Source organism: Aquila chrysaetos, chromosome 9, assembly GCF_900496995.4.
Source record: "Aquila chrysaetos chrysaetos chromosome 9, bAquChr1.4, whole genome shotgun sequence".
Lineage (NCBI taxonomy): Eukaryota > Metazoa > Chordata > Aves > Accipitriformes > Accipitridae > Aquila > Aquila chrysaetos.
In genome coordinates this window covers 33,225,799-33,252,816 of record NC_044012.1, presented here as the reverse complement: position 1 = coordinate 33,252,816, position 27,018 = coordinate 33,225,799, and the positions used below count along the sequence as shown (strand labels likewise).

Sequence of the window (27,018 nt, the reverse complement as noted above, 5' to 3'; positions counted from 1 at the left end):
ACAATAGATTTAAAGTGGTATAATTACCGATGAATCACAACACTATGGAAATGGCCTCTGAGAGCTCCAAATGCATTATATGCTGTGGAGGGGGAGGGCGAATGAGGGAGAAAAGAGCCCCTAAAAGGAGCCAGTGCTGCAGCCCTCGCTCAGATAAACCACCCTGCATTTGTGTAGCAAAGTCAGCTGCATTTAGGTTATAAAGCCAAATCCTGAGATTCTTCCTTCCATGCAAGTTTTCTTTCGCATGAAGAAAACTGTTGAAAAATCTCAAGATGTACAGGCTTGCAGCAAGCCAAGGAGGAGACCTCAGTGCCTTCAAGCTGCTTTTCAACACTGTCGATGTTGAGCACTGCTGAGCAAAGCGATGTGTTGCGAAAGGCTCACGCAGCCGGGCGACGCTACGCCGAAGTGGCAGCAACAAATGCAAACGTGTTAAAAAAAGACAAAGAATGGAAAAGCTTCGTCTGGGAAATGACGGCATGTATTATTGATGGCTCAGCAGCCAGAAGACCTGAAGGCTCCAGCGCGTGGAGAGGATAATGGGTTTGTCATCTCTCTGCCAGGAAAGGACTTGAAGAGGGTTGAAAAGAGGCAGCATTTCAGCTCTATGCCCACCCTGCGACCCCAGCGCGTGGTCCCACAGTGTGCAGCAGGGTAAGCAGCGCAAGCTCAGCTGCGACGTCTGCCTGCCACAGCCAACACCAATACGCTCAACCCCACCACACGTCCAACACACGCTACATCTCAGTTCCTTCTTCCTGAGCTGGACAAACTTCCCAACAGCCTCAGCATTTCCAAATTTCAAATCCTTAATAGGGTTTCTTCAAAGAGCGAATACATTTGCAGAAATTAGTTTTGGGCTGCAGCTTCTTAAAAGGTACCCGTTTCTACATCAGGCAGATTAGCAGCAGGGCCTGCTAGAAGTTTGGTCTTAATCAAAACGAAAAATGTACTAAGCAGATTTTCCCTTTTGTTTACTGAAAAGCCTACTTTCTTCAAGGTGACTCGAGACAAGAGGCCGTTTGCTTAAACAGTAAGAGATTTGCTGGATGCCAGAAGGCCCCCTTTTCATCCCCGATCACCTTCTACAGCTCAGGAAGAGAATTCTGCAAAGAGTACATGGAAATACAACAGAGGAGTCAGGACCCTTATTAGGTTAAATTATTCAATTGCAAACCAGGACCAACCAGACAGAAACACTGTGATTCAAACTTGGACAAAAATGGTTAGAAATGAGAAACAATTTGGCTATGGCAGGATTACCGCTACATTAGCTGGAAGGTCCACCCTGCTATTCAGGACTTCCATTATGCAGCAAAACGACTGAAAACCTCTGCTCACTCAATCACCACTACAAGAGTTACATATTCAGATTTCTTTCTGGAATAAGTGCAAATTTGCTTTGATTGACTGACATTTCATCACTTAATACATTCATAGCATGTCAAGGGAAAACTTGACTGAATTCACAATGCTGTACTGATTGAGTTCCTAATAGGAACAGTTGTCAGAAGGACTTGTAAGGATAACTTTCAAAATCACATTTGCTAGTTGGTAGAGGACTTACTGCACCAAAGAGCCTCTCCACCTACATACAGGAATTTCTGCGACACAAAGATGGACAGCCCCTCTCTTCCCAGTTGCCATCAGCCTGTGACATGGCAGCTGGCTGCAGCCACCCCAATGGCTGCACAATACTTTTTGTCCAAAGTCCTGGATTTGAGACATACAGTTGTGGAGTCAGAAGCAGCTTTGCTGGAGACTAATGAACAAGCTGTGGAAGAGGAGCTAGGAAGTGAGGGGCAATGCTCTCCTTCTCCCCTTCCACACACCCAAAAGTCCCCCAAGTACAAACTACCCATCCACAGAGCTCAAGGGTGAACAGAGGATGCAGGAGGTAGCATAGCTGGAGGTCAGTGTCTACCTTAGCTGAAAATGGGGAAAGATGACAAGGAAAACCAACCCAATTCAAGTTTGAGCCCTTGGCCAGTGCCCCAGCCTCGGGCACTGTTGCCCACCATGCAATGGAGCTCTCAACCTCTGCCTATGAATGGAAAAAAATCTGCAGTTTTCCTCTGCTCCTGATCCCTCCTCTGAAATTTTCACATTCGTCTAGAAAGTTCTTCAAGATACAGCTTTCAAATGAACCTAAGCATTTCCAAATTCATTTCCTTCTATGCAGAGACCTGTAAGGCCCTGAAATGACCTACCTTCAGTATTCATGACATGGGTAAACAGGATCCCTGGCTGCCTTCACCCTGTTTTCGTTAAGACAAACAGGGGAAAAAAAGCAGTGCTCTTCAATACTTAAAACCAAGCAGTTTCAAATAAATATTTAAAGTTGTCCTGATTGTTAGATAAGCAGCTTCTGCAAAGCGATTGCAAACGTTGCAACTGTTTTGCCATACGGTCGCCAGCAGCTGGAAGCTCCAAGATGCCCATTTCAATCAGAAATTTTCCATTTCAAATGCATTTGGCAGTTTGTTCGTGGTGAGAAGTGCTTCTCATCACATGAGCTTTCAGAAGACCACAAGGAGTGAAGCACAGGTGGCTTTACTTAAAACCTGGGTCAAAGCACAGCTTTCTGTAAATGTTCCTTTTTATAAGTAAGTAAATAAATAAATAAGAAAAGGTGCTGTGCCATACCTTCTGCACTGCTATCAGGCAGCTGAGAGGCTCCTGCTAGACCAGACAAAGCCTTAAGTCAGTCCCACAGAATATTCACAAAGAAATGAAAAGAACAGTGGGAAGAATTGGCTTAAAAGTGCATTCATTGTACTTTCCTTTTCTTTAAATATAATAATATGCAACAGCTCCTTGTGCTGTTGAACAGACAATACTATTAACTCTTTTTTCGTTACAGCACTTCAACCATTTATACTTACATTCTTTCACCTAATCACTACCTAGCTGTTGTTAAAATCCATCATGCACTGTCGGCCAAATCTTGAGGTCCCCACTCAAACCCTCCCTTAGATGATTTCTTAGTAGGATTTTTGCATGACTAAGCATCACAGATTTTTTTTTTTTTTTCCTAACTGATATCTGAATAAAGAACACATGACTTTGTATGTGTGAACACAAGGGATCAGATTAGGAAAGCTAAAGTCCTGACAGAATTAAGTCTGGCCAGGGACGTCAAGGGCAACAAGAAAAGCTTCTATAGGTACATTGGTGATAAAAGGAAGATTAGGGAAAATGTGGGCCCTCTCCAGAAAAAAAATGGGAGACCTGGTTACCTGGAATATGGAGAAGGCTGAGGTATTCAACAACTTTTTTGCCTCAGTCTTCACCAGCAAGTGCTCCAGCCACACCACCCAAGTCACAGAAGGCAAAGGCAGGGACTGGGAGAATGAAGAACCGCCCACTGTAGGAGACCAGGTTTGAGACCATCTAAGGAACCTGAAGGTGCACAAGTCCATGGGACCTGATGAGATGTATCCGTGGGTCCTGAGGAAACTGGCAGATTAAGCTGCTAAGCCACTATCCATTATATCTGAGAAGTCGTGGCAGTCCAGGGAAGTTCCCACTGACTGGAAAAGGGGAAACACAACCCCCATTTTTAAAAAGGGAAAAAAGGAAGACCCAGGGAACTACAGTCAGTCTCACCTCTGTGCCCAGCAAGATCATGGAGCAGATCCTCCTGGAAACTATGCTAGGGCACATGGAAAATAAGGAGGTGACTGGTGACAGCCAATATGGCTTCACTAAGGGCAAATCATGCCTGACAAATTTGGTGGCCATCTACAATGGGGTTACAGTATTGGTGGATAAGGGAAGAGCAACTGACATCATCTACCTGGGCTTCTGCAAAGCATTTGACACTGTCCTGCATGACATCCTTGTCTCTAAATTGGAGAGAGATGGATTTGACAGATGAACCACTCGGTGGATAAGGAATTGGCTGGATGGTCACACTTAAAGAGTTGCGGTCAATGGCTTGATGTCCAAGTGGAGAGCAGTGACAAGCTGCGTTCCTCAGGGGTCAGTACTGGGACTGGCACTGTTTAACATCTTTGTCAGTGACATGGACAGTGGGATTGAGTGCACCCTCAGCAAGTTTGCCGACAACACTAAGCTGTGTGGTGCTGTCGACATGCTGGAGGGAAGGGATGCCATCCAGAGGGACCTTGACAGGCTTGAGAGGTGGGCCCATGCAAACCTCATGAAGTTCAACAAGGCCAAGTGCAAGGTCCTGCACAGGGGTTAGGGCAATCCCAAGCACAAATACAGGCTGGGCGGAGAATGGATTGAGAGCAGCCCTGAGGAGAAGGACTTCAGGGTGTTGGTTGATGAGAAGCTCAACATGACCCAGAAATGTGCATTTGCAGCCCAGAAAGCCAACCATATCCTGGGCTGCATCAAAAGAAGTGTGACCAGCAGGTTGAGGGAGGTGATTCTCCCCCTCTACTCCACTCTCGTGAGACCCCACCTGGAATACTGCGTTCAGCTCTGGGGCCCCAACACAAGAAGGACAGGGATCTGTTGGAGTGAGTCCAGAGGAGGGCCACCAAGATGATGAGAGGGCTGGAGCGCCTCTCCTATGAAGACGGGCTGAGAGAGTTGGGGTTGTTCAGCCTGGAGAAGAGAAGGCTCTGGGAAGACCTTACAGCAGCCTGCCAGTACCTAAAGGGGGCCTACAAGAAAGCCAGAGAGGGACTTCTTACAAGGGCATGTAGTGATAGGACAAGGGGTAATAGCTTTAAACTGAAAGAGGGTAGATTTAGATTAGCTGTAAGGAAGAAGTTCTTCACTGTGAGGGTGGCGAGGCACTGGAACAGGTCGCCCAGAGAGGTTGTGAATGCCCCATCCCTGGAAGTGTTCAAGGCCAGGTTGGATGGGGCTTTGAGCAACCTGGTCTAGTGGAAGGTGTCCCTGCCCATGGCAGGGGGGTTGGAACTAGGTGATCTTTAAGGTCTCTTCCAACCCAAACCATTCTTTGATACTCTAATTCTATGAAGAATTGGCCCTGATCATTACCATGATGCTTTCATGTTTTCCACAATGCCACTCAAAAGCCTAAAAATATGGCATAGAAGCCCTGCGGAGAATGAATGCAAAGTATCTTCATTCGTACCAGGAACCAATTGCTGAAAGAAAAAAAAGGATATTTGAAATAAACCTGGAGGATGCATTAGCAGAAGCACTTCTGAGCAACTTGCCATTTAAAGCACACATGGGACAAATTCATCTCAAGAGTCACTTCAGAAGGAATGGTCCATAATCAAAATTAATCACAATTAATTTGGCCCTAGGTTTCTGCCACTGAGAGGCAGGCTCCTGCAGTCAGAGCTGCAGGCAGCGGATGGCAGGAATCACATCCACAGCGTCCACCTCTGCTGATATTGCCAATTCTTCTGCTATGCTGGTGCCATCGTAAAATGCTGCAACAGGATTCAGGCCAAATTTGCTTATCGGCTCTGAACCATGAGGCCAGCCAGCAATATGTGCTGAATGGCGCTCTTTTTGAGGATGTCATCTTTCTATTTATATTACCTAATTCTTCTTCTCCAACTCCCTGTGGCAAACCAACAGCTCAAATCATACCGTATAAGCTAACAGGGTTATATAAGTGTCCATTTGCTGTACATATGCTCTCCTCCCTAAGGCAAGCGATCACCACGACTCTGTAGCAAGAGAGTTACACCTTTCGTTTTTGATGTCTAAGCACATCAGAGTTTTGGAGGTGCTTTGGAGACTGTCTCTACCCTTGTTGGAGGAGGACATGTGGGTAGCTGAGTGAGAAGCAGGCAGCAGAGAACTGCCATGGAGGCAGAATTAAACACGAACAAGAGGTGCTTCATCTCCTGCCCCTTGTCTCTCCCATGAAACACAGCTACACTAAAACAAGACAGAGGATGCCAGCTCCACATGTGGCAACTTTCAAGGTACTGCTAAACAGACGCAACCCTCAAGCTTTTTGCCCAGGCTTAATCCCTTGTTCTGCCGGCACAAAAGCAAAAAAATTCCTTGATATGGAAAGAGCCAGCTCTCCCTGTCTCTTGATGCTTCTCAGCCTCCACCAACAAGATTTGCACTTTCAAGCTAATTCTGCTCTCTGTCCTCTTCTGGTTTTCCCAGCATCACTCCCCAACACAAAGGCAAAATAATTTACATAAACAACTAAGCTATTTTAAAGTAAACAGGGTGTACAGACATGGATAATTCCTTTGTTTCAAATATATTTGCCTTGCATACTTACACTTAAAAGAAAGAATATTAACCCCTGTAATCTGTGAGTTCCTGTACCCTTCACCCCGAGGATGTAGAAGTGGCATAGGCCCTATAACATGATGGACTTGTGGCCCCAGATCCCTTGCTCTCTGGAATCATCCAGGGTTTAAAACCTCAGAAAACATGTCTAGGAAATCTAAACCCATATGACATGAAGTTTAAAGTATGCATTTTACTTATACATATTCACTTTTTTTTTTGTTTGCTATGTTCTACCGTTAAACTGTTCTCAAATTCAGAAAGACCCATTTCTAGATACAGTTTGAACCTTTCACTAGAACAGTACGAATACGCAATCCAGTAGAGGTGGGGGCTTTGTTCTTTTATACATATACCTACTGTATATACATAGCTTCTTATTTTACCCACTTTGTAAGATTGCTGCTCTCCCTTCTTGGCAGTTTGGAGGGCACAGATGCTCCAAGCTCTCGAGTAGACTCACACAGACAGCAGTGCCATTTCCCAAACTGGCTACTCCCTTCAGTTTTCTGGCCAAATCCATTAATCAGGCCTGATCCAGGGAGTCCGCATGTGCATGTACTGTAAAATCCCCTTACAGAGCACTATCTTCCAGTGAAATGAACCTTTGCCAAGCTCCCCCATGCCACGCCAGCCACAGAAAGCAGACAGCACAAGCTAATGGGGCCCCACATGAGTCCATTTGCCACACATATGCTATGTATACCCTCAGGAGCGGGTCCCTGCTTCACCATGAGACTGAAGGGAAGAGACAGCATCCTGGCTTCCCACAGTCCCTGTGCTGCACACACAAGTAGAATTGCTTTCAAATGCCTTTGTGCTGCAGTGTTGCACTTCTGTCCGTTCTCCTCCCCAGCAGACTCAGCAGCCGTCTCAGAGAATTTCTTTTCTCTGTTCGCTTCCTCCCAGCAGTCACATCAAACAGGCCTGTATTACCTGGCTTGGAAGCTGCTGCTTTTATCCTCCAGGTGAAGAACTGAAGTAGTTAGCGTGCATACATTTCTGAACAGTCCTCAGTGAGAAAATTCAATGTTCCTATTCCAGGGAATAAAATAATTACTTGCTTTTCAAACTTTCTGTTTTTCAAGCTGATAAAAGCTGCTGTTACAAGTGATAGACAATTTCTAGACCTAAACAGACCTCCCAGTTCTCAGCTACATTTTGCAATGGTTTTGAACATTGTTTGTGTCATCATTTCCCTTGCTGATCTGCCATGGATGACAATGTCTCCAGCACAGTCCGTAGCCAGCTCCAGCTTCCCCAGCAAATAGAAGCCCCCAGTTTGGGGTGTAACACTTCTCTTCCTTCTCCCGCTGCAAGCAAAGCCAGTTTGCCTGACTCAGATTTTTCAAGCAGCACAATACCAGCTTCAACACAGCTATATCCTATTAATGCTGATATATGAGAGACCTTTTAAAAGGCCCAGGGAAGACAGATTTCACTTTGTTGAGATAAATTTAGACACCAGAAGCTATAAAGACACGGGAATCCAATAAACTATCATTTATCTTTCCTCTTCATTTGAATAGAGTTCACCAATATATAACACTACAGTTTTACCCACATGCCAAAACATGCAAATTCAGTTCCTCTACGTGTTCAGTCACATGAAGATAAAACTGATTCACACTGTCCCTTCTCCCATATTGAATGTGTATTCTGGGGTGGGAACCTGCCCAGAATATAGTATTATCACTCCAAAAACACTCCAAGTTTTTGAATGTAAGTTCATGTGACATATACCCAAGATACATGAAATTCAGCAACAGCAACTGGAAATGTTGGATTCTTTTCTGCAGAGCACTTACTGCCTCCTGCCAGCAGACAGTCTTTACTGAACTCAATGAAAATGATACGAGCCTGTGTCAGGCTCCAACATCGCAGAAAAAGAATGAGCCATCACAGCAAATGAGGAATGTGTCATTTTCTCCATCTTTTCTTGGATGGTGAAACAGAAGCACAAGGAAAGCAAGCAAATCTCTCAAGGCCACACCAAGAATAGCACCAAAATCCCCAACCATAGGACATGCTACATACTTGTAGTAACAAAAATATATCTGTCATTGCATGTCACACAAGCTCATTCAAACTAAAAATTTATCACTTGCTTCGGACTCCAGCCAGGTGACAGCAAATATATCATGGAGCTGTCAACAATCTGCTAATCTTGGCTGTGAAGTGTAGAATACAAGAAGCTTAAAAATACACTGGTCCTTCAGAAACCATAAATTTTGCTGGCTCTTTCTCACATACTACTGGGTAATAGGTCTACTCCAGCTCTTTCACTCCCACCTCCTGCAGTTAAACACTTTCATTTTGCACATCTATTTAGAGAATGACAATCAGACATATGAGGTAGTGCAAATCACCCATGGGTATACAGATAAAGGAACAAAGACCCTCTCTGGCTCCTTGACTGAGAAGAACTACTGGTGGCAGATTTAACTGCAAAGTGTGTACAGAAATCCCAAGACATACACAACTGGGTTTTCAGAGCCTCCACAGAAACAGCTAGAATAACATCTCTGCCCATCTAGAAACCTGGTCTGTTGTGCTCTTCTGAGCAGAGAAGAAAGCAAAGAGAAGCGAACTAAGACCTTTCCTCCTCCATCCGAAACCAAATCATGTGTCTAGGTTTGCACCTTTACAGGGAGAGTGCAAAAGGATGGCATAGTCCCATGAGTGAATATTCAAGCAGTGACTTCAGTTTCTCCTAGCACATACATTTGGACAAAAATTTAAACCAGGGTGCGGGAAGAAGCGTGGATTATAAACACAGTAGTAGTTTCAAAGGCTATTTCCTCACAAATAAGGGCTTGTTCATGACATTTCACACTGGGCACATTTTTGGGAGACTATAAATAAAAAGCAATCTTCCTTGTTGTCCCACTTATGATACTTTATGGTCAGCAAGCTCACTAAGGACTACATTAGCCTGCTCAGCCTAAACACTACTACCCCTACAGCTGTGGCCCGGCTATAGAAGGCAGTTTAACTCACCATTCTTTGTGCAAATTCAGTTCTTTAAATAAATTTCTCTTACACCAAATGGCTTGGTATACCTGCCATTCTTCATTTCCTACTCCGGCCACAAACTTCAATTTTCTCTCCATAGCACTTAAACAGCGCATAATTACAACTAATCATTGATCACTGAGGGATTACTAGTTGACAAATCCAATTTTCACACTGTTATCAAGCATGACTGACTGTGGACCGGAGAGGATAGAAGGTACCTGCACTGTCTTAGAAACCTGCGGGTCTACAATCTGGGTGGGACCAGGGTTGTCACCGTCACCATTATTAAACCCATCAGACTGCAGTGGCACCTGAAGGCCAATGTGTTTAGCAACCTATTATGTAAGGCGCTATAAATCTACACAAAGTGACAGTCCTCACCGCAAAGAGTTTTGCAAGCCTAAAAAAAGCCAAGCCTTTTACATCTGTAAATGTATTCAGTTTGGCTGCGTTTGTACCACTTTTGCATTCCATTTCTGCAAATACTCTCTCAAACAAGCTAGCTGGCAGCAATGCTGAGAGAAACAGCTCCTTTCAGGGAAAAATGCCACTCAATTTTCCTCAAATAAAATTTTAAATTTGCATGCTTTGGTGCACCTGCTGATCTCAACAAATTGGATCAATGAAGGAAAGGGGAGCGCAACGCATACGCGGTGCCCTGGGAAAGCAGCTCACACCCAGCCCATTAATGTTATTCGTTAGCTGCAGCAGTCCAGTTACCCAGAAATCAGGAGTCTGCTGTTGCATGGTCTGTGTGCAGTACAACCAAGGCACTGTGCAGAGAGAGCATTTAAGAAAAAAGAATTTAAAAAAAAAAAATCTGAGAGAAAAATACATGGAGCTGCTCAAACATCGAATGGAGTAAAAAGCAACGTTTTCATAATAAGTCACATGATGAATTTTTTCCCAGTTGTACTTCAATGGAGTTATTCACATAATTCAAGTAGACACAAATCCCAGTGTGAAAATATTTGTGCTCTTGTAGCCCAGTGGCAGCCCTTCCAGTATGACTTACAACAAAAGACCGAAAAAGTCCACTCCCATGGTACACACAAATTGGTTTATTATTAGAGCTCATCCAGCACCATTATTTTCTGACAGTAAAAGTGTTTTTAACAGAATTGAAATTTCCGTGAAGAACGTTTTTCTTGCAAATGTTTAACTTTTCTTTTGGGAAAAACCACATTTTTGTTTCACGTCTGTTTAACATTAAGATACATTTCCCTTTCCCTTCTGTTCCAAAGGAAGCACGACACAATTTAGAAAATGCTGCACTAAATCTCCCTGGCTCCTAAAATAAAAAAACCTGAGAATAAGCCTCACATAAAGAAAGATTGCAAGTGCCTTACTAAGGACTTTATTCATTAAAAAAGACTCAACTCTATTCTGCTTCTTGTCTATGAAAGTGAAATATGATTTTATTAAATGAAGCCCTTAATATGTTTGCTAAGACTCTGTCAGGCTGAACATTAACTACATTTCCATTGTTTTTCAAGTCCAAAAAGAAAGTTGCTCTGCAAGAGACAAGTTCACTTATAGCTTCCTAACCTACTGACCAGCGGATAAGTTTGTTTTATTAAGTGCATTTGCAATGTCCAGCACACACAAGGGGCACAGTGCATTCATAAAAAGCTTTCAGAAATCATTTAAGGAAGAGGCGGGGGGGGGAACATGTTACATGCATTTCAATTTTGGGTAGCAATACTGCATACATGAGCACACAGCCATTGTCTACTGCCCAGGTGCACCCCAGGATGTGTGGAGGACACCCCAGCAGAGACCTGCTCCTCTTCAGTAAGAAATAATACCTGGGGGAGCCTTCCAGGCTGCCAGGTCTCTGGTCCTTTGCAGACAGCTTGCACCACTGGGTGAACAAGTTGCTAAATCTTCCCCCATAAAGGCATTTTTGAGGTGATGCATTGAGTCCATTCAGGGGGATCACAGCTGGTGAAATAGCTTCCCATCTCAGCTGGGGCACCTGTGCCAGCACCAACCCACATCCTAGCCCAAAATCATTCCCCTCCCGACCTGCTGTTGACTTTTGCCTGGGTTTTCTGCTTCAGACACAAGCCAGACACAAGTCCACTCTGCCCTCTCCTGGCCTGCATACAGATCCTAGCCTGTGCCGTCGTCCTGCATCTCCCCTGTGCAGAGGCCTGGGACGGAGGGGATACAGGTGGGCTGGGAAAAGCCGGGCCTCTAAGGGACAGACGGAAGGGCAGAGCCCAAGGGAACATGGACCGGGCATCACCGTTTGGGGGACAGCACAGGATGCACGCACAGGACGGCACCTCCCTGCCTACCAAACTCACCACCCTTGTGGTGCTACTCTTTTGGCCATCCCAAATACGTTTGCCCTGGTAAGAGAGCTAAAGGAAAGGGCAGGAACATCCCCCCGGCCCCACAGTCCTCCTTGAAAATTAACAGTTTGGGGGTAGAAGGGACACTGCCTTCCTCCTTTTGGAAAGCATCTACTGTTTGAGGTGTATCACTGGAACGTGAGCAATAAAATAATTTGTAAAATGAAAGCAATGACAGACGTTTCTTGTAAAAACACTGTGAGACGTTACAGATAAAATAACGTTACAAAAATAGCATTAGAACTATTATCATCAACAACAGCACAGGGGACACAGCAGTTTAGCAAAGGAAGTGAAAAATAGCGGATGTGATTTAAGAGGCAGAGAGAATCTGCACTGGCAAGTTGTAATTACTGAAGCTGAAACCCAGCCAGGATCCTGGTTGACTGCCTCTAGGCTTGTGAAATGCAACCCAGAATCTTTAAATGAGCAAATAATTGGGACTTGGGTTTCATGTCGCCAATGAGACACCACCATCAACACAGCCACACCAGGGCAGCAGTCCAGCGCTAACACATAGAAGGATCAACCACAAACACCAGCCTCCACGGTACTCGTGATTTCAGACATCTACAACCCAATGGACAAGAAATTAGGACGAGAGGAAATGGCCTCAAGTTGCGCATGGGGAGATTTAGACTGGATATTAGGAAAAATTTCATTACTAAAAAGATTGTCAAGCATTGGAAGAGGCTGCCCAGGGAAGTGGTGGTGTCACCATCCCTGAAGGTATTCAAAAAAACGCATAGACAAGGCACTTCAGGACATGGTTTAGTGGGCATGGCGGTGTTGGGTTGACAGTTGGACTCGATGATCTGAAAGGTCTTTTCCAACCTAAATGATTCTATGATTCTATGATAAATATTGACCTGAACCAGATCTGCTTTGCATGGTCATTTTTCTTCCCCAGGTGGTACAGCTGCAGGTTTTTCAACCATTCTTCAACTTCAGTACTCTGTAAGCATCTAATGTCTAGTCAAAGGACATCACTCATCCATTTTATGTTTCCCAGAATGCAAAGATATCTACCCAATTTCCTAAGAAACATTAATATTAAAGTATGGCTTTCTCAGCCCAAATCATGCAAGCTGAACAAAGTTCTCCTGGCATTCTATGACAAGGTGATTAATAATACCAAGAAGAAGGATAAAATGATACCAGATTATAAACTATTGTAAATCTTTCAGTCATCCCAGGAATAATGAATGGAGATTTCTTAGGAGAGCAGTACAGATTTAAACAGAATCATTTCAGTTTTCTTGTCAATCAGGATGCTATTTATATAATAGCAGAAACAGACAGTGAACTCGCTTAATCTTAAAATGAGGGTGTAGCACATTCAAGGCAAGGGTTACAGGCACTTCTTTAACATGTTTTTTCTTTAAAAAAAAGGAATCAAAAAAACATCCTAAGCTAGAATTTCCAAAATTGTTGAAGAAAACATTCCATCTTAACCATCATTTTTGATCACTGACCTTCGCCTCTCCAAGCAAGAGCCACAGCGACAAGAAGTTAGCGTTCAAGTCACCCAAACGTAGCTGAACTTAGAAAGCCTGAGCTGACATGACCTACTTTTTTTCAAATACTTAAGTAAAAAAGTTTGAGTATGGTCAAAACTGTACTGGCCTAAACATCCACTGGACCGAAATGCCCCAAACTTCCTTGACATGGGTTATGGAGTCTAGCGAAAAGCACATACAAACTCTTCACAAGTTGTTCCAGAAATGCTGTTAAGTCTTCAACCCCCACCTCAAGACAAGGGTTATGGCCTTGTTCTGCTTCTGGCTGCATGGGGGAACTCTGTGCTCTCTGACCCCTTGAGGCAGTCTGTCCTAGACGTTACCTCAATGGAATAATTAATAAATAATAATACTGAATTTCAGCTCGTGCAACTCGTACAGGCTAAACGATCCAAAGAAAAATGAATAATACATGCAGAAGAGATTCATTTGGGGGGAAAAAAAAAATTCTAACTTCAGTTTGAAATAAAGCCCTGGTTGCCTTGGCAAAGAGGATTTAATTGCTGTAATCACTACATCTCACATAAGGTCGCTGTTTGAGGGAGTCCACAGTACTGCTATTCATTCTGTATCTGCTCCATAGCAAATAAAGGAACTGCTGGTCCCAAAAGCATCAGTGAAATACTTCTGAAAAGGTTTAAATTATTTTTAAAGGGTTATTAGCTTTGGCAAATGAGTCAAAAGTCATCTTAGCTGAAAAGCATAGGTACTTATGCCACATTATGGAGACAACAGCAGGAAATGCCATAATTAAGACCATACTACTAGTGTTACTGTGTGTCATTAAAACAGTACCCAAAACATGACCGTTCCCTATCCATCTGTGTCCTATCCACCCACCCACCCAGGTCTACTACTGCCCCTAACAACTTTCCCAGTAATTATCAGAAATACAAAGCCAGAACTCTGGCACACACACGTGCCTTGCACACAACAAATTCAGATAGTTTTACTGGAACAACTCCCGAGCAACTCTGTGGAAGTCAATTAAATCACCCCTCTTTTCTGCGTAAGAGAGAAGACTCTGGCCAGGCAAATTAAATTAGAGATGGGCCAGAGCCAAACTTGCAGATCCAAAACAACCCAAAACTCACAATGCATTTGGATCCTGGTCCAGATTCTCACAGTCTGCTACTGCTTCTCCCTCACCCTCTGCCACCTCCCAGGATGGGACAAACTTTTCAGACTGTCCCCAAGCATCACTTGGTGCATTTTATCACCATCTTCCATCAGGGATCTGCATCAAAGCGCTCATACGTGTGCTTCCTGTGGCCGCTTGGCACACTTCTTGCCCAGACCCTCATTAACTTGAGCAGATGCTTAGAAAGCCCACGAACAAGGCATCGTCTATCCCATACTTCTGCTTCTTTTCCTTTCCCACTTGCTGTCTTCTAGGACCAGTGCAATTAGAGATGAGGATTCAGTGAAAATACATTTGAGGACTCCTTCATTAATACCACAAAAGCTTGGGCCACACAGTGAGAAAAAAGTAACCTAGAAAGTTCACTTGGCAGAAATTTTTAAAAAGGATGTAGTGGAGAGGGGAAGGTATATTTTGGTCCTACTGAGCAACTTAAATGAAAGCACAGCAGGAGCAGAGGGACACCTGTTGGAGCCACACCTGATGGCTCAGAGTGATAAGGCTGACAAAGTTGCCCTACAAACATGGGACTGCTTGAATATGGCCCTCCTCATTGGCATACCCCTGAAAATACTGCTGCTCTGACCAATTCCTCCTCTGCTGGGAATATCCACAGCATCTCCACAGGGATCCTGAGAATATATTTTAGAGATGTTTTCCTCTTACGTGGTTGTAACTCTCAACACAGGACGAAGCACTGCTCCATACAGGGCACTGTCACCCAGCGCTGCTCAGGGTAAGGGGCTTTTAAGTGGCAGACTGAAAGCTGGGGGGAGATGAGAGATGAACCCCACCATCCAGGAGCAGTTCCCTGTGCTCTGGGGAGCTCAAGAAGAGCTCCCGCTGCAGTCCTCCCATGTGAAACAACACTGGCCCCACTGCGTGGGGGCTTTCTGCAGCTCTGCCGGCACGAAGCATCACCTTCCTCGCACCGCCTCAGTCCCCACTGCCCATGCAGCATTGGAGGGCTGGCAGCCAAATGGTGCAAAAAGTGAAATAGCTTTAACTGTAAGCACCATTTGCTGTGCCTTGGGATGGCAGACTCATTTGTCACTGTTTTCTTCTCCTGCAGCTCTTTTGATTCATCTGGGATCCAATAACTTTGTTAATAAGATTTCTTTCATACCCTGGCTGAGTACAGCATCCAAGGCACACGTGGCAGCTATCTGAAGCATTAAATACCTCACACAAAGCACAGGTCCCTGCTCTGCTTTGTCCAAAACCATTTTACAAGTCCTTTATTGACATAAACTGCTTGGAGGACAGGAGGCGCACCCAAAACAAGATACATTGACAACTTTCTTGCAATATTCTGTCTCCTGCTCTTTCTGAAAGTCCTCCCTCCACAAAGCTGTCAGCTAACCATCACACTGGTCTTCTTGTATCAGACCATGCAAAAACTTACAGGTAAACACAAGGACAAAAGCAACTCTCTGTTGCATCAGCGAGAATACGAGAAGAAATTGAGAACAATGTGCTCACTCAAAGCAATACTTCATCAGCCTCATGGGATAGTAATCCATTTTTTACCAGGATAAAATGACAGCAACGCACATCCCAAAACATTTATCTCAGGAAGAAGTTAAATCTCAAAGTAGACACGTTTTTACACTTTTCTTTTAATACTATTCACTACACACTAGAAGTAACTGCATCAACAACCAAATCACTGTTGTATCTGACTTGTTTAAACAAGACTGTGATTTACTGCACTGCCAGCTAATGAAGAGCCGAACAAGAAGCTGATCAATGCCATCATTGTCTGGCAGCACAAAGCAGGGACCACTCAGCATATTGTCCAAAACGAAGACCCTCCCCCAAGCTCCCCACCAGGTACTTGCTCACTAGGACAGTTTGCAAAAAGCCACAGTGTGTCCCTGAACTTGAAATGATCAATCAAAGACAGGAACCTTTTCTGACCTGTGTTCCCAACCTGAGTACGATGTGCAAAAAAAAAAAAAAAAAAGTTTATCTTGCAGCTGTCTTCCTTAAATTACCCTTTGTGATACTGTGTACTTAAGCAGTTTTGTCACCTCAAGGCAGCTTTGTATTCATTAACGCAGGAGGTAACTGAACTCAGACCCAGGTGCTCACAGGCAAAACTCAACTAATTCCATTTTCGGTGGCTTTCCTTTCCCATTTCATTGCGGCACCGATGTTAATCACAGCAGGGGTAAATCATCTGTCCCTTCCTGCAAGGCAATAACTACAGACAGGATAGCCCCCAACAAAAGAAAGATTTGGAGAAAAGCAGTGGCGATGCCCTGTGCAGACTGGAAAGGCTGAACCTACAGCAAGCCCCTTAGATGCAGCCTCTTATCCAAGAGAGATCACTACCCAGCACACCTTCACATTGCATAGAGGAAGTCTGAGCAGATGCAACAAACCAAGGGCATCCTTTTAGCAGTGGTCTCCTCCAAAAAGCACTTGCCTCCTTCCCTGGCACACTCTGCATCGCAAGCATTTTAACCACAGCTTACACCTTGTTCTCAGTGCAACTGTGCCACATCTGCCGACAGTGCTCTGCAGATCCGCACCCGGCCCCGAACCAAGCATTGCGTTGTGCAGGAGCTGCCTGGAGTTAATTAGCAGGAGCTGTCATGTTGAAGCTTTCGGAGACGGGGATCAGCCTAGGAACAAGCTTGTAGAACCCAAACCATTTAAAAATGTAAAATCTCTTTCCATTACCGTCAACAAGGCTGAGTTTGTGTCAAGTCACATGGTGTATTGGTATCTTCCAAATCCATGGGAAACGCTTTTCACAGGTTATAGCAGTGTCTGCTAACACGCTGGCAGACAAGAGGTTGTCGGGGCTCCTATTATAAACCTTATTTGTCACACACGTGCAAAATGATCTGATGCATCAAACAAGATGCACTGCCACCAGTTACACACAGCACCGCTTACCCACTTGTAGTTCAGTACTGCTGAGACGAGAGACCTGCTCACACGCTGTCATGGTTTAACCCCAGCCAGCAACTAAGCACGATGCGGCCGCTCGCTCACTCCCCCCACCCAGTGGCATGGGGGAGAGAATTGAAAAAAAGCAAAACTCATGGGTTGAGATAAAGACAGTTTAATAGGACTGAAAGGAAGAAGAAAATATTGATGATGATTATGATGATAATAATATCACTACCATAATAATAATAAAAGAATTAGAATATACAAGTGATGTACAATGCAATTGCTCACCACCCGCTGACCGATGCCCAGCCAGTCCCTGAGCAGCAGGGCATCTCTCCCGACCAACTCCGCCCAGTTTATATACTGGGCATGACATCACATGGTATGGAATACCCCTTTGGCCAGTTTGGGCCAGCTGTCCTGGCTGTGTCCCCTCCCAACTTCTTGTGCCCCTCCAGCCTTCTTGCTGGCTGGCCATGAGAAGCTGAAAAATCCTTGACTTAGTATAAACACTACTTAGCAACAACTAAAAACATCACTGCGTTATCAACATTCTTCTCATCCTAAATCCAAAATATAACACTATACCAGCTACTAGGAAGAAAATTAAGTCTATCCCAGACAAAACCAGGGCACACACCAACTGACTTAAAAATCAACATAACTCTCTTTTTTTCCACTTTATGATTCTGAATATGAGATACAGCAAATTAATTTACATAACATTGCCACATCCCTTAGCGCTCATAGATGCAGATGGGAAGATGAATGAGATAGCTGTGCTGCTGGCAGGACTCGAATAGAAGAAAAAGTAGGGTTTCAAGGCAAACCAAACACCTCTACCAATGGAAAGTGGGTCCTTGTTTCATTCCAGCTGTACTCAGTGTTCCCCCACCATACATGTGAAATATTCCCAAACTGTCAAAATTAAAAATAACTAGCAGTCAAACTATTCACCTTCTCAGTGAAAAACACTGGTGAAATATACACGCAGGTTAAATATTTTTTATTAATTTAATTCTGCATTTTGATCAACCCCTCCCCTTCAACTCTTACGAACATTTCCCCGCTCCCGTGGGAGAAGGGAGCATCCCTAAGCCAGGGCTGTGGAGGGCGAGGGAAGGGGCAGACAGTGGGGACACTTGCCACAGTCACCCAAACTCAGCACCACAGCCTCCCATCACTGTCTCATCCTCCTTTACCGTGACAACACCTTAATAACACTGTAGTAACGAGTAGCTGTGTTTCTGGACAAAGCGGCATGTTCAGGACCCCTTTTGCAGGGCAACAGAAGTCACCGTCAGAAAACGTCTCAATAAAAAAAAGAGTGTTTTATCACCATGATGCTGCGATCCCGTCTGGAAGTGCTTCAAAGCCAATATCCAACAACTAACAAGAGCTTCTTACTGTCGCGTGGGCCTGCTGCTCTGCCTGTTTTATTCCTGTGAAGAGTGATTGCGGATGGCTGATTATTGTAGCAGATAGTTGACCTTTATCTAAAATTCCATTAAAAAGTTTTATTGACTGTAGTCTTGTGGGGCCTTTCAGGATTCACTGGGTCATTTATTCACTGTCGGATATCCATCGGTTTTTAAGCTTTTAGGACTGCTCAAGCTTTAGGAAGGAGCTTTTTTTTTGGTCATTTTTAGCTGTTGTTAAGACTGTATGAGGGGGATGTTTCTTTTCTTCTCCCGCTCCAGTGTGGTTAGGGCAGAGAAGGTTATCTTAAAGCACATGAAAAGAAGAGAAAACCTGGCAGTGTGGCACAACTACTTCCAGGGCAAGTTGGCTTGTGCATGTGGGTGCAGCACAGCCAGGCACTGCCTGTAGGTACCCAGGGAGGATGCCTTTTTCACTTCAGTCAAGAAAGATTCAGGTCTAACTACTTCATACAACACACAAATTGTGACATTTGTAACTCCATACCATCATGCCAGGCTTTCATCAGCTGGAGCCACTTTTTCTGGGCCACATGCCTGTCTCAAATAGAAATAAGAAAAATAAAAAGAATGGTGCAACCCTTTCTGAAAGAGCATTTATAGAAATAGTTTATCCAAGCTAAAAAAAATTCTGGTGACAGCTCCCCCGGGCTTCACAGGAATGTCCTGAAAGGATGTTACTCCCTTTCCCGTTCAGTGACAAAAAGAAAAGAAAACAGTGGGAGGAAGAAAATGGATGCATTGAATGAAGCAGGCGATCTGGGAAGAAAAAAAAAAAAAAAAAAAAAAAAAAAGTGAATTTGTCTTTGAGGAATATGTTATAATATGTATGTATATACATGGGGACCAAGTTAAGGTTGCACAGATATCTCTGGCATTTCCAGACTTTGCAGTGCTTGATATTTTTTATTAATATTACATATTACTATTTTATATTTTACACTTAGTTCAATGTACATTCAGACAAAAGAGAGAAATACCAAATTTAAACATTCATTCTGGGTTTATTAAAAACTTTGCGTAAAAAACAATTATTCCGAAGTTGCCAGTAATGCTTTAATTCTGTAATTATTTCTAAATCTAAACAAGCATTTCTGATTAATTTCAGAAGTATATTTTTTCCATTTATCAACACTTTCACTTATACTGAATTTTCATCTTGAAATTATGCTTCAGTTAATCATTTATTTCTCTCACCAGTAATAATCCTGCCCTGCTTCCCCCCATTCATACCAGCTTGGTTACGAGTGATGACGGCCACACGGAGCCTCCTCCTCACACGCAGCCAGGCTGCATTCCCCACAGTCTGTATGCTCTCATTTTCTATGCATTTCCAGATCTAAAACCTTCTGTTTTCTTTCCCTTGTTTGCTCTTGGCAGCTATTGGCAGGAGACATCCTCTTAATGATCTTTTTCTGGCCTTCTAGACGACTGCTTAGACTTCTACAGATCTTTCATTATTAACGCAGAAGTCTTGTAAGTCAGTTTTAATGGCCTGTGCAATTTTTATTCCTTAGTAGGAGACATAACCTCCTCCATATGGATATATGTTTATTAATATAAATCCTTAATATCATTTTTCCTAGTGAGAATAATCAGTAAAAGCCAACCAGCGTGTATTACACCTTGTACTGGTTCATCCAAAAATCAAAAAGTAATCTTTGCCCTGCAATATGTGGAGCATAGCAGAGAGAAGTGGATAATCTTTTTCCCTGAGGTTGCCTAGGCACCGAATGACAGCAAGGTTTCTTTGCACGGTCCTGCCATTCCCCTCCAGACAGAGGGCCGCATCCCAACCGCAGTCGCTTTCATTTCTCTAGCGTGGGATTCATTACCTGGTTTCAGCCCCTTACTATTATTCCTGGAATATCTCCAATCTCCATTTCTATTCTGATCGGGCATAAAAGAAGGACAGGTTCTGTTAGGGACATGTAACGAATGCCGACAAACTCACTTTTTGTCTGTGACTCGACAAATTGCTATTAGTGCTCAGCCTTCATTACCAGCACATCCTTGCTGACGGTTTAAATGAGGAGACTTGGAAAACGGGACAAAACTTTGCTATTTATTTATAAAGAGAGTGTCCTGGTTTCTTCCCTATAACCAAGGATGATTGTCCATTTATTCCATTAAACATTTTCCTGCTGTACAAAATTACTCCCATTTTTCTTTTAAATATACCCTTTGAGTCTCAAGATGAAGTAAAATAATAACATACACCACAAAAGAAATGCAAGCCATTCGCAGTGCTATTGGATGAGATTTCTGTCCTTCCAGTTAAGAAAGAATTGGTTTCTCCTGTCTTTTTTACAACTCTTCCATGTATATCAGGAGACTTCCTCTGTTTAGTAAATAGCACAAAAGTTGGTGTTAGCCCTTGTTTAGTCGTGATTTCCATCTTTCCTCATTTACTATGTTTCATCTAAGTTTGTCAGTAAAGAAGGTAACACAGATACTCCTGTGCATCAAAAGACAAAAAGTGCCTGAAAATTTGTGACACTATTGCGTGTATTAGTCTTGCTGGAATCTCAAAGCTGTGCTTCATTTTTCCTTTTTCTTTAAACTAGGTAGCCCATAAAAAAGTTTAATCATGGCAACATAGCCCATTTCACCTATCTTTATGGTTAAACTATGTTTAGTGGCAACCCACCTAACATAATGGGCAAAATTTATGTTCACAGATGGTAATTTTTACAGTACAGACCAGGCCGGCAAGGCCACAAATTAATCTCCAGTGTCAAGAATTTCATTGCGCACATGTATAGATCATCTGTCAACAAATTGAGCAATATGACTGTCAGGCACAGCAAAAGCATTAAATGCACACTTAGCCTCCAAATTCTGCCCCTTGACATATCTGGGTCCTTCAATTACACTGAACCATGCTGGCTGGATTGCAGTATGAAAAGAAACAAATTCCCTGGACCACAGCACAACTAGAGCTCCAACTCAATCTTAAATTCTAGTTAACGAATTAAAACAAATAACCAAGACTTAGCTTAAGCAGAGGAAAACCAGTTTGGACTGATAAAAGGGACTGGAAGTGATAGCTGGAGCTTCACATATAACTGGCAGCATCGCCCTGCAAGTGATATTACCAGAAGAATGGGGGTTTTACCAGTGAGTATCACACATCACGCTGCTGAATCAATAAACTGTTTCCAATTGCTTTTCAGTTTCCAAGCTTGGTTAAGAATCCCAAATTTTACCAAAACGAGGAAGAATCTGCTCTCATATGAGAACTGTAGTCAGTTTTGCTAGAACAAAATCCAACATAAAATGCTACACAACACAGCATGAAATAGTAAAGAGGTGCATAAAATTGAGCATATCTGTTCTTTTGCATACTGTCAGAGCTTGAGGTTGGCATCAAACACTGTGTTGAGAATGACTTGATTTTGATCTATTGTTTCATATGAGCCAGACTGCAATTCACCCCGCTACACTTATAACAAATATGATTAAAAACAATCAAGTTATATTAGGCAAAAATATATTTCCCAAGGCAAACATTCACTTCAATGTATTTTTCTCCAGCTATAACACACAGAAATTCTACATATATAAAAACCTTCTGGGTTTTTACGGACATTAGCATTGAGCTGAAAAACAGGGAAAGCCTGTGAGGGAAACTGCGTATATTAGATGCAGGCGCTATAGTGATTGTATTTCCCTCAGCATAATTCCCTGCCCTACTATGTGAACTTCAGCTGAATAATCTCTCCATGGGCCCCACGTATGTCATTTGAAATAATCATAGCAACAGTTGCTGGTGCTCTCTCCATCCTGAAGGACGGGTGAACCATCAGCAGAATTGCATTTTGCCTCTTACTTTCAGCATTCAACTGAAGGTTAAAGAAAAATACTTGCAGTTTCTGTGATGAAAAGCACAATGCAAGCAAAGCCAAATAAAAGACCAAACAGGCTAGACTTCATAGAGCTAATAGTGAATTTTCCAAGGAAATATTTCTGGGCACGTAAAACATTCTGAATTATTGTAACAGAAACATCCTCTGGAGATGAACTGATTCTGCACACTTTTCAAAGAAGGAAATCCCCATGGAAACCTGACTGCCTTCCCAGCAGCTCAGGAGCACCGACATGCATGCTTCGTGTGTTGGGAGAGCACCGCAAAGTGACTCCCACCTGACAGCTGAAGACATGCATGTCATACGGGCCTGTGGGAGAAGACGAGGGTCTTGGTGCTAGCCAGGCTCTTCTGGCTCATCCTGGGGCTCCCCAATTTGGAGGCTCTCGACTCTTCTTTCTGCTTCCTTGAAACCCCAGGTTAGTTACTGTGCTCAGCGCTTCCAGAAACTATTTTGCTTTTGAAAGACAGCATTTCAAAACTATCTCTGCAAGAAGTTTTTGGTGTTTCCCTCACACTGTTTGTTACAAGGTAAGTATTATTTTAGAAATTCCAATGGAAAGAAAACATCCTCATCTTAGGTTGTCTCTAATACCTAGGGAATTTTATCTGTGGTGTGGCAAAGAGAACAAAAAAACGAGAATTAAGAGCTGATGTTAAATCCTTGCAGAGCCTTAGGCAAATTCCATAATCTCTCTGCTATAGCACTGAGGATCAATACACAGCTGCCGAAACCTGACTGCTCCATGAGGTTGGTCCATCTACTGACAGTGGATGCTGGCCAAAACCATATTTAACGAATTAAAACCAGTAAAGCCAGGTAAAGGCAAGAATAAGTTGGGTTTCTTCCTATGAAGACCCTTCCTGACCCAAACCTTTGAAAATCTGGTTAAATCCTGTGATATTTCTCACACATTTCCCCACCAACCTGAGTACATCGAAGTGCTTGGGATGTTGTGGACCATTTCTTTCCCTCTGCCTGTGCCCTGCACTATGAACCACTCATCCTGATTCATGCAGCAATCTGTAAGTTTATTAATATGGATGTGCTATTTCACACATGTTGAATGATTTGAAAGTGCTGCATAAGGTTTGCTGTCTGTTTTCTCAACGTCTGTCCCCAAAGTGCACTTCTGTCATGTTCTGCGCCCATCGTTCTCAGATCAAAAAGTTAGAAGTAAGGCACGAATTTGTTTTGAGGTTTGCTAGCGCGGGCTGCAACTCCTTCTTTCCCAAGTGTCTTGCATTCTCACAGAATATGACACTTTCCAATTACCTTTTGGCCCTTTTATTCCCCCAGTCTGGCTCACATTTCTCTCTGAATTTGGTCTCTATGCAGCTCTGAACCCACAGTCTGACAGCTAAGGACATAACAAATATGCAGCACTAACCCTCGAGGTGGTTAGAAATGCCTGAATTCTCCTCTTACAGGCAGATTCACAAGTAAAGGTCACCAGAAAGTCTCAAAACTTAAAACAAAAATGGGCCATGCAACAAGCAGTCAAAAGCCTGAGAAAGCAGGATGGGCTGTCTTACAGAAAAACTGAAGACAACTTGCAAAGTTTGAATCGAAATACTAGCTCTGCCAAAGACTTCCTACACAAGCTGAGGCACATCTCATTTTCTCACCTCTCAGCTACCCCCTGTACAACGCAACAAAATAGTTCCTCACCACGTATGACCTGTGCAAGATGTAGCCCATGTACTTTGGAAAGATGATAAGAAAGTTGATAAAAAGAGAGGAAGCTTCACCAAAGAAACAGAAAACCCTCCTGCAAACTGTCTAGCAAAATGGATTGCCGCAGTTACCCTGGCTGACTTACAGAGGCATAATTTAAGAGGCAGAATTATGACTAGAAGCAAATGGAATTAAAACAAAAAATAATCATACAAACATTTACAGCTCATACTTTAAAATCAATTCCCATGTTCCAAAAAGTGTCATCCACACAGATAATTCAAGACTATTTATAGTTTTCCCCAGTTGGAAAGGAAACGCTTAAGTTCTCTCAGGAAAATACTGAATGTAACCGAAGAAATTACACCTGACATCTATTTGTCCCTATTTGTAGACTGTTTAAAAATTCTCTTACCTTAATACAAACTGGTCTGCTAGAGAGTCATCAGCCAGGGAAACATGAAAGGTCACAATATCACCTTCTCTGACCGGGTTGAGGGGTAAGCGAATAACGACATTTTCATCTAGCCTCAGGGAAGACTGTTTTAATTTGTCTTGATTTGGGTAAACAATGATGCTACCAATCCTCTCCATAGCTGACAAAGCCTTGTGTTCATTATCTTGACCTGCATGGATATTGTTTTCCCATTTTGCATCCTCTGGAGAACATTCCCCATCTGGTGGATAAATCTTATAGAAGAGCTCCACAGTAATCCCTTCCACGGAGGCTGTTTCCTCTGAGACCAGGGGTGGAGGGGAGCTGAACCAGCTAGGAGATAATTCCAGCTCCGCAACACATAATCCTAGATGACCTGTCAATCTACAGCTGGCCACAACTTCTCTAGACTCCAGGAAAGCAAACATCTTCACACAAGGCAACCTCTCCGCAGAATTATAGTCATCCCAGTCCTTCCCCGCGATATAGAACAAGGTTTGTATTTTAGGTTTGTTGGAATAGATTGAGTTGTCGATTATGTGAGATTTTAATTTCCAATTAAAAGTGAATTTATTTGTGAAACCAAGAGATGCAGAAGTCAGCATGAGGTCCAAGGGAACAGCCTGCTCAACAGAAAAGGGTCCATATGTGGCATTTAGGACAGGTGGCAGTTTGGCTTTGTATATAAAGAATGAATCCACCCTGGACTGCAAACTGGAGTTCCTCATGATATCCTGGTTGGCTTCTTTGAGGAAGAAGAAAATATCAGCATTGCAGATGTGATAGCTTGCAGGGAGATACGTTGGCAGGTTTGAAAATCTCTGTATGCTGTCCATGATCCCTCCTCGGCTCTCCACCACTGCAGGCCAAAGATAAAAGGAAACAGAAAGACAACTCTAATGTTTGCTTAGCATGCCCCTCGTTTTTTGTCAAAAGCAATGTATTACCAGAGGTCAATACTGTAAGCCACAATTATGAAACAATCTGACACAGGTACCATGGAATAACATTGTTGGCTCAAATCTCATATGCTGAAAACATCCCATTGCATCAACTGTACAGGTCCATTTCCACCATCCCCAATCTAATATCTACTTCAAAGCCATTAATCAAGTACTGGATAAAAAGAGGAGGAGATTGATTCGCCAGGTCCCAGTCTAAGTTCAAAACCTTTCACTGGTTGGTTTTTATTCTTTTATTGCCAGATCAAACTTAGGACTTTTTCTCATCCATGTTTCAATATACATAAGAAATTGGCATATTGAATATTAGCAGGCAGTAAACCAGAACATTTTCTTTAGTCTAACATTGCTAACACACAATGCAATGGAGGGGTGCAAATCTACATCACTCCCAATCCGCTTTTGCCAGGTCAGCAGCTTGGAAGTTAGCAGCAAACTGATAAAAGCTTTGTGTTCTTGAAACCAAAACTTTTCACACAAAACAATATGGGGTTTGATAGAGGTCTCAGTGGGATGGATTTATAGGCAAGAGTGAACTTGAGAAAAGGAGAGAAATCCTTTACATGCAGAAGGTTCGCAGACGCTTAGAAGGATTTTTTGGTTTAATTCCAGAGGAGAATGAAACACATTTGGAAACCACAGAAGTTTCTCTACAACACAATGGTCAATCCTCCAGCCAGTGCTGAGCAATTTTTCCCAGGCAAGAAAAGATTCCAGAGGGAGGGAGGGATCAAACAGACATCTTTGGTTTGGGCCAATTGCTAATTAATAGTGAGATATATTCAATCTGGGCTGCAATTCTACCAGAAAGAAAAGGTGGGTCTTTCAAACTAACAATTCATACACTCCAACAAAAAGCCAGTGAATGCAAGCTCCTGGGACTGCCACAGAAGAAATAAACAGAAGCCAAATGAATTAAAATGAAGCAGTTCCATAATGTGCAGAGATAACAAAGGAACAATGACAGATCCTAAGGTCAAAGCTCTTGTTGTCTCTCACTGAAGCTTAGCAGCAATTTTACTGTTTGTCAAGACTGGGGAGAGCAGATACACAATGTGACAACCGCACAAACAATTACACCTGTTACAAGCCAGATGACTCGGATACTTGCAGCCACAATTTAGCACAGATAAAAGCTCTAATATTTAAGCTCTTTTTTCAGGTTGTGTATTTTTAAAGCCTATACTTATCAAAGACAGATTCTAGGGCAAATCTCGTCCATTTGACTTTGCTCCACTCTTGTTCTCAGTTGAAATTCTGCTCATTTATTTTCAATGGTTTGATATTATCTACACTTGTTTAAATGCTTCTCATCTCATCACAATCCTTCTGCCTTTACTTTTGCTGTATATTTAATTGTGTCAACGTTTTTCTGCAGCCATTGGAATATTCTTTGTGGGAACAAGTAAATATGCAAAAAAATATACAAAAGCATTAAAAAAATCTCACCAGGAAACAGTATCAACAGTCTCC

General features: G+C 43.0%; 1 protein-coding gene across 1 annotated transcript in view; it reads right to left on the bottom strand.

Moving 5' to 3' along the window:
- TMEM132B (transmembrane protein 132B) overlaps nt 1-27,018 on the bottom strand; it is a 261,473-nt gene that overhangs the window by 165,844 nt on the left and 68,611 nt on the right. Inside the window, exon 2 of the mRNA XM_030025983.2 lies at nt 24,563-25,442. Within this exon, the coding sequence (XP_029881843.1) occupies nt 24,563-25,442 (880 nt within the window). The remainder of the gene's footprint in view (nt 1-24,562; nt 25,443-27,018) is intronic.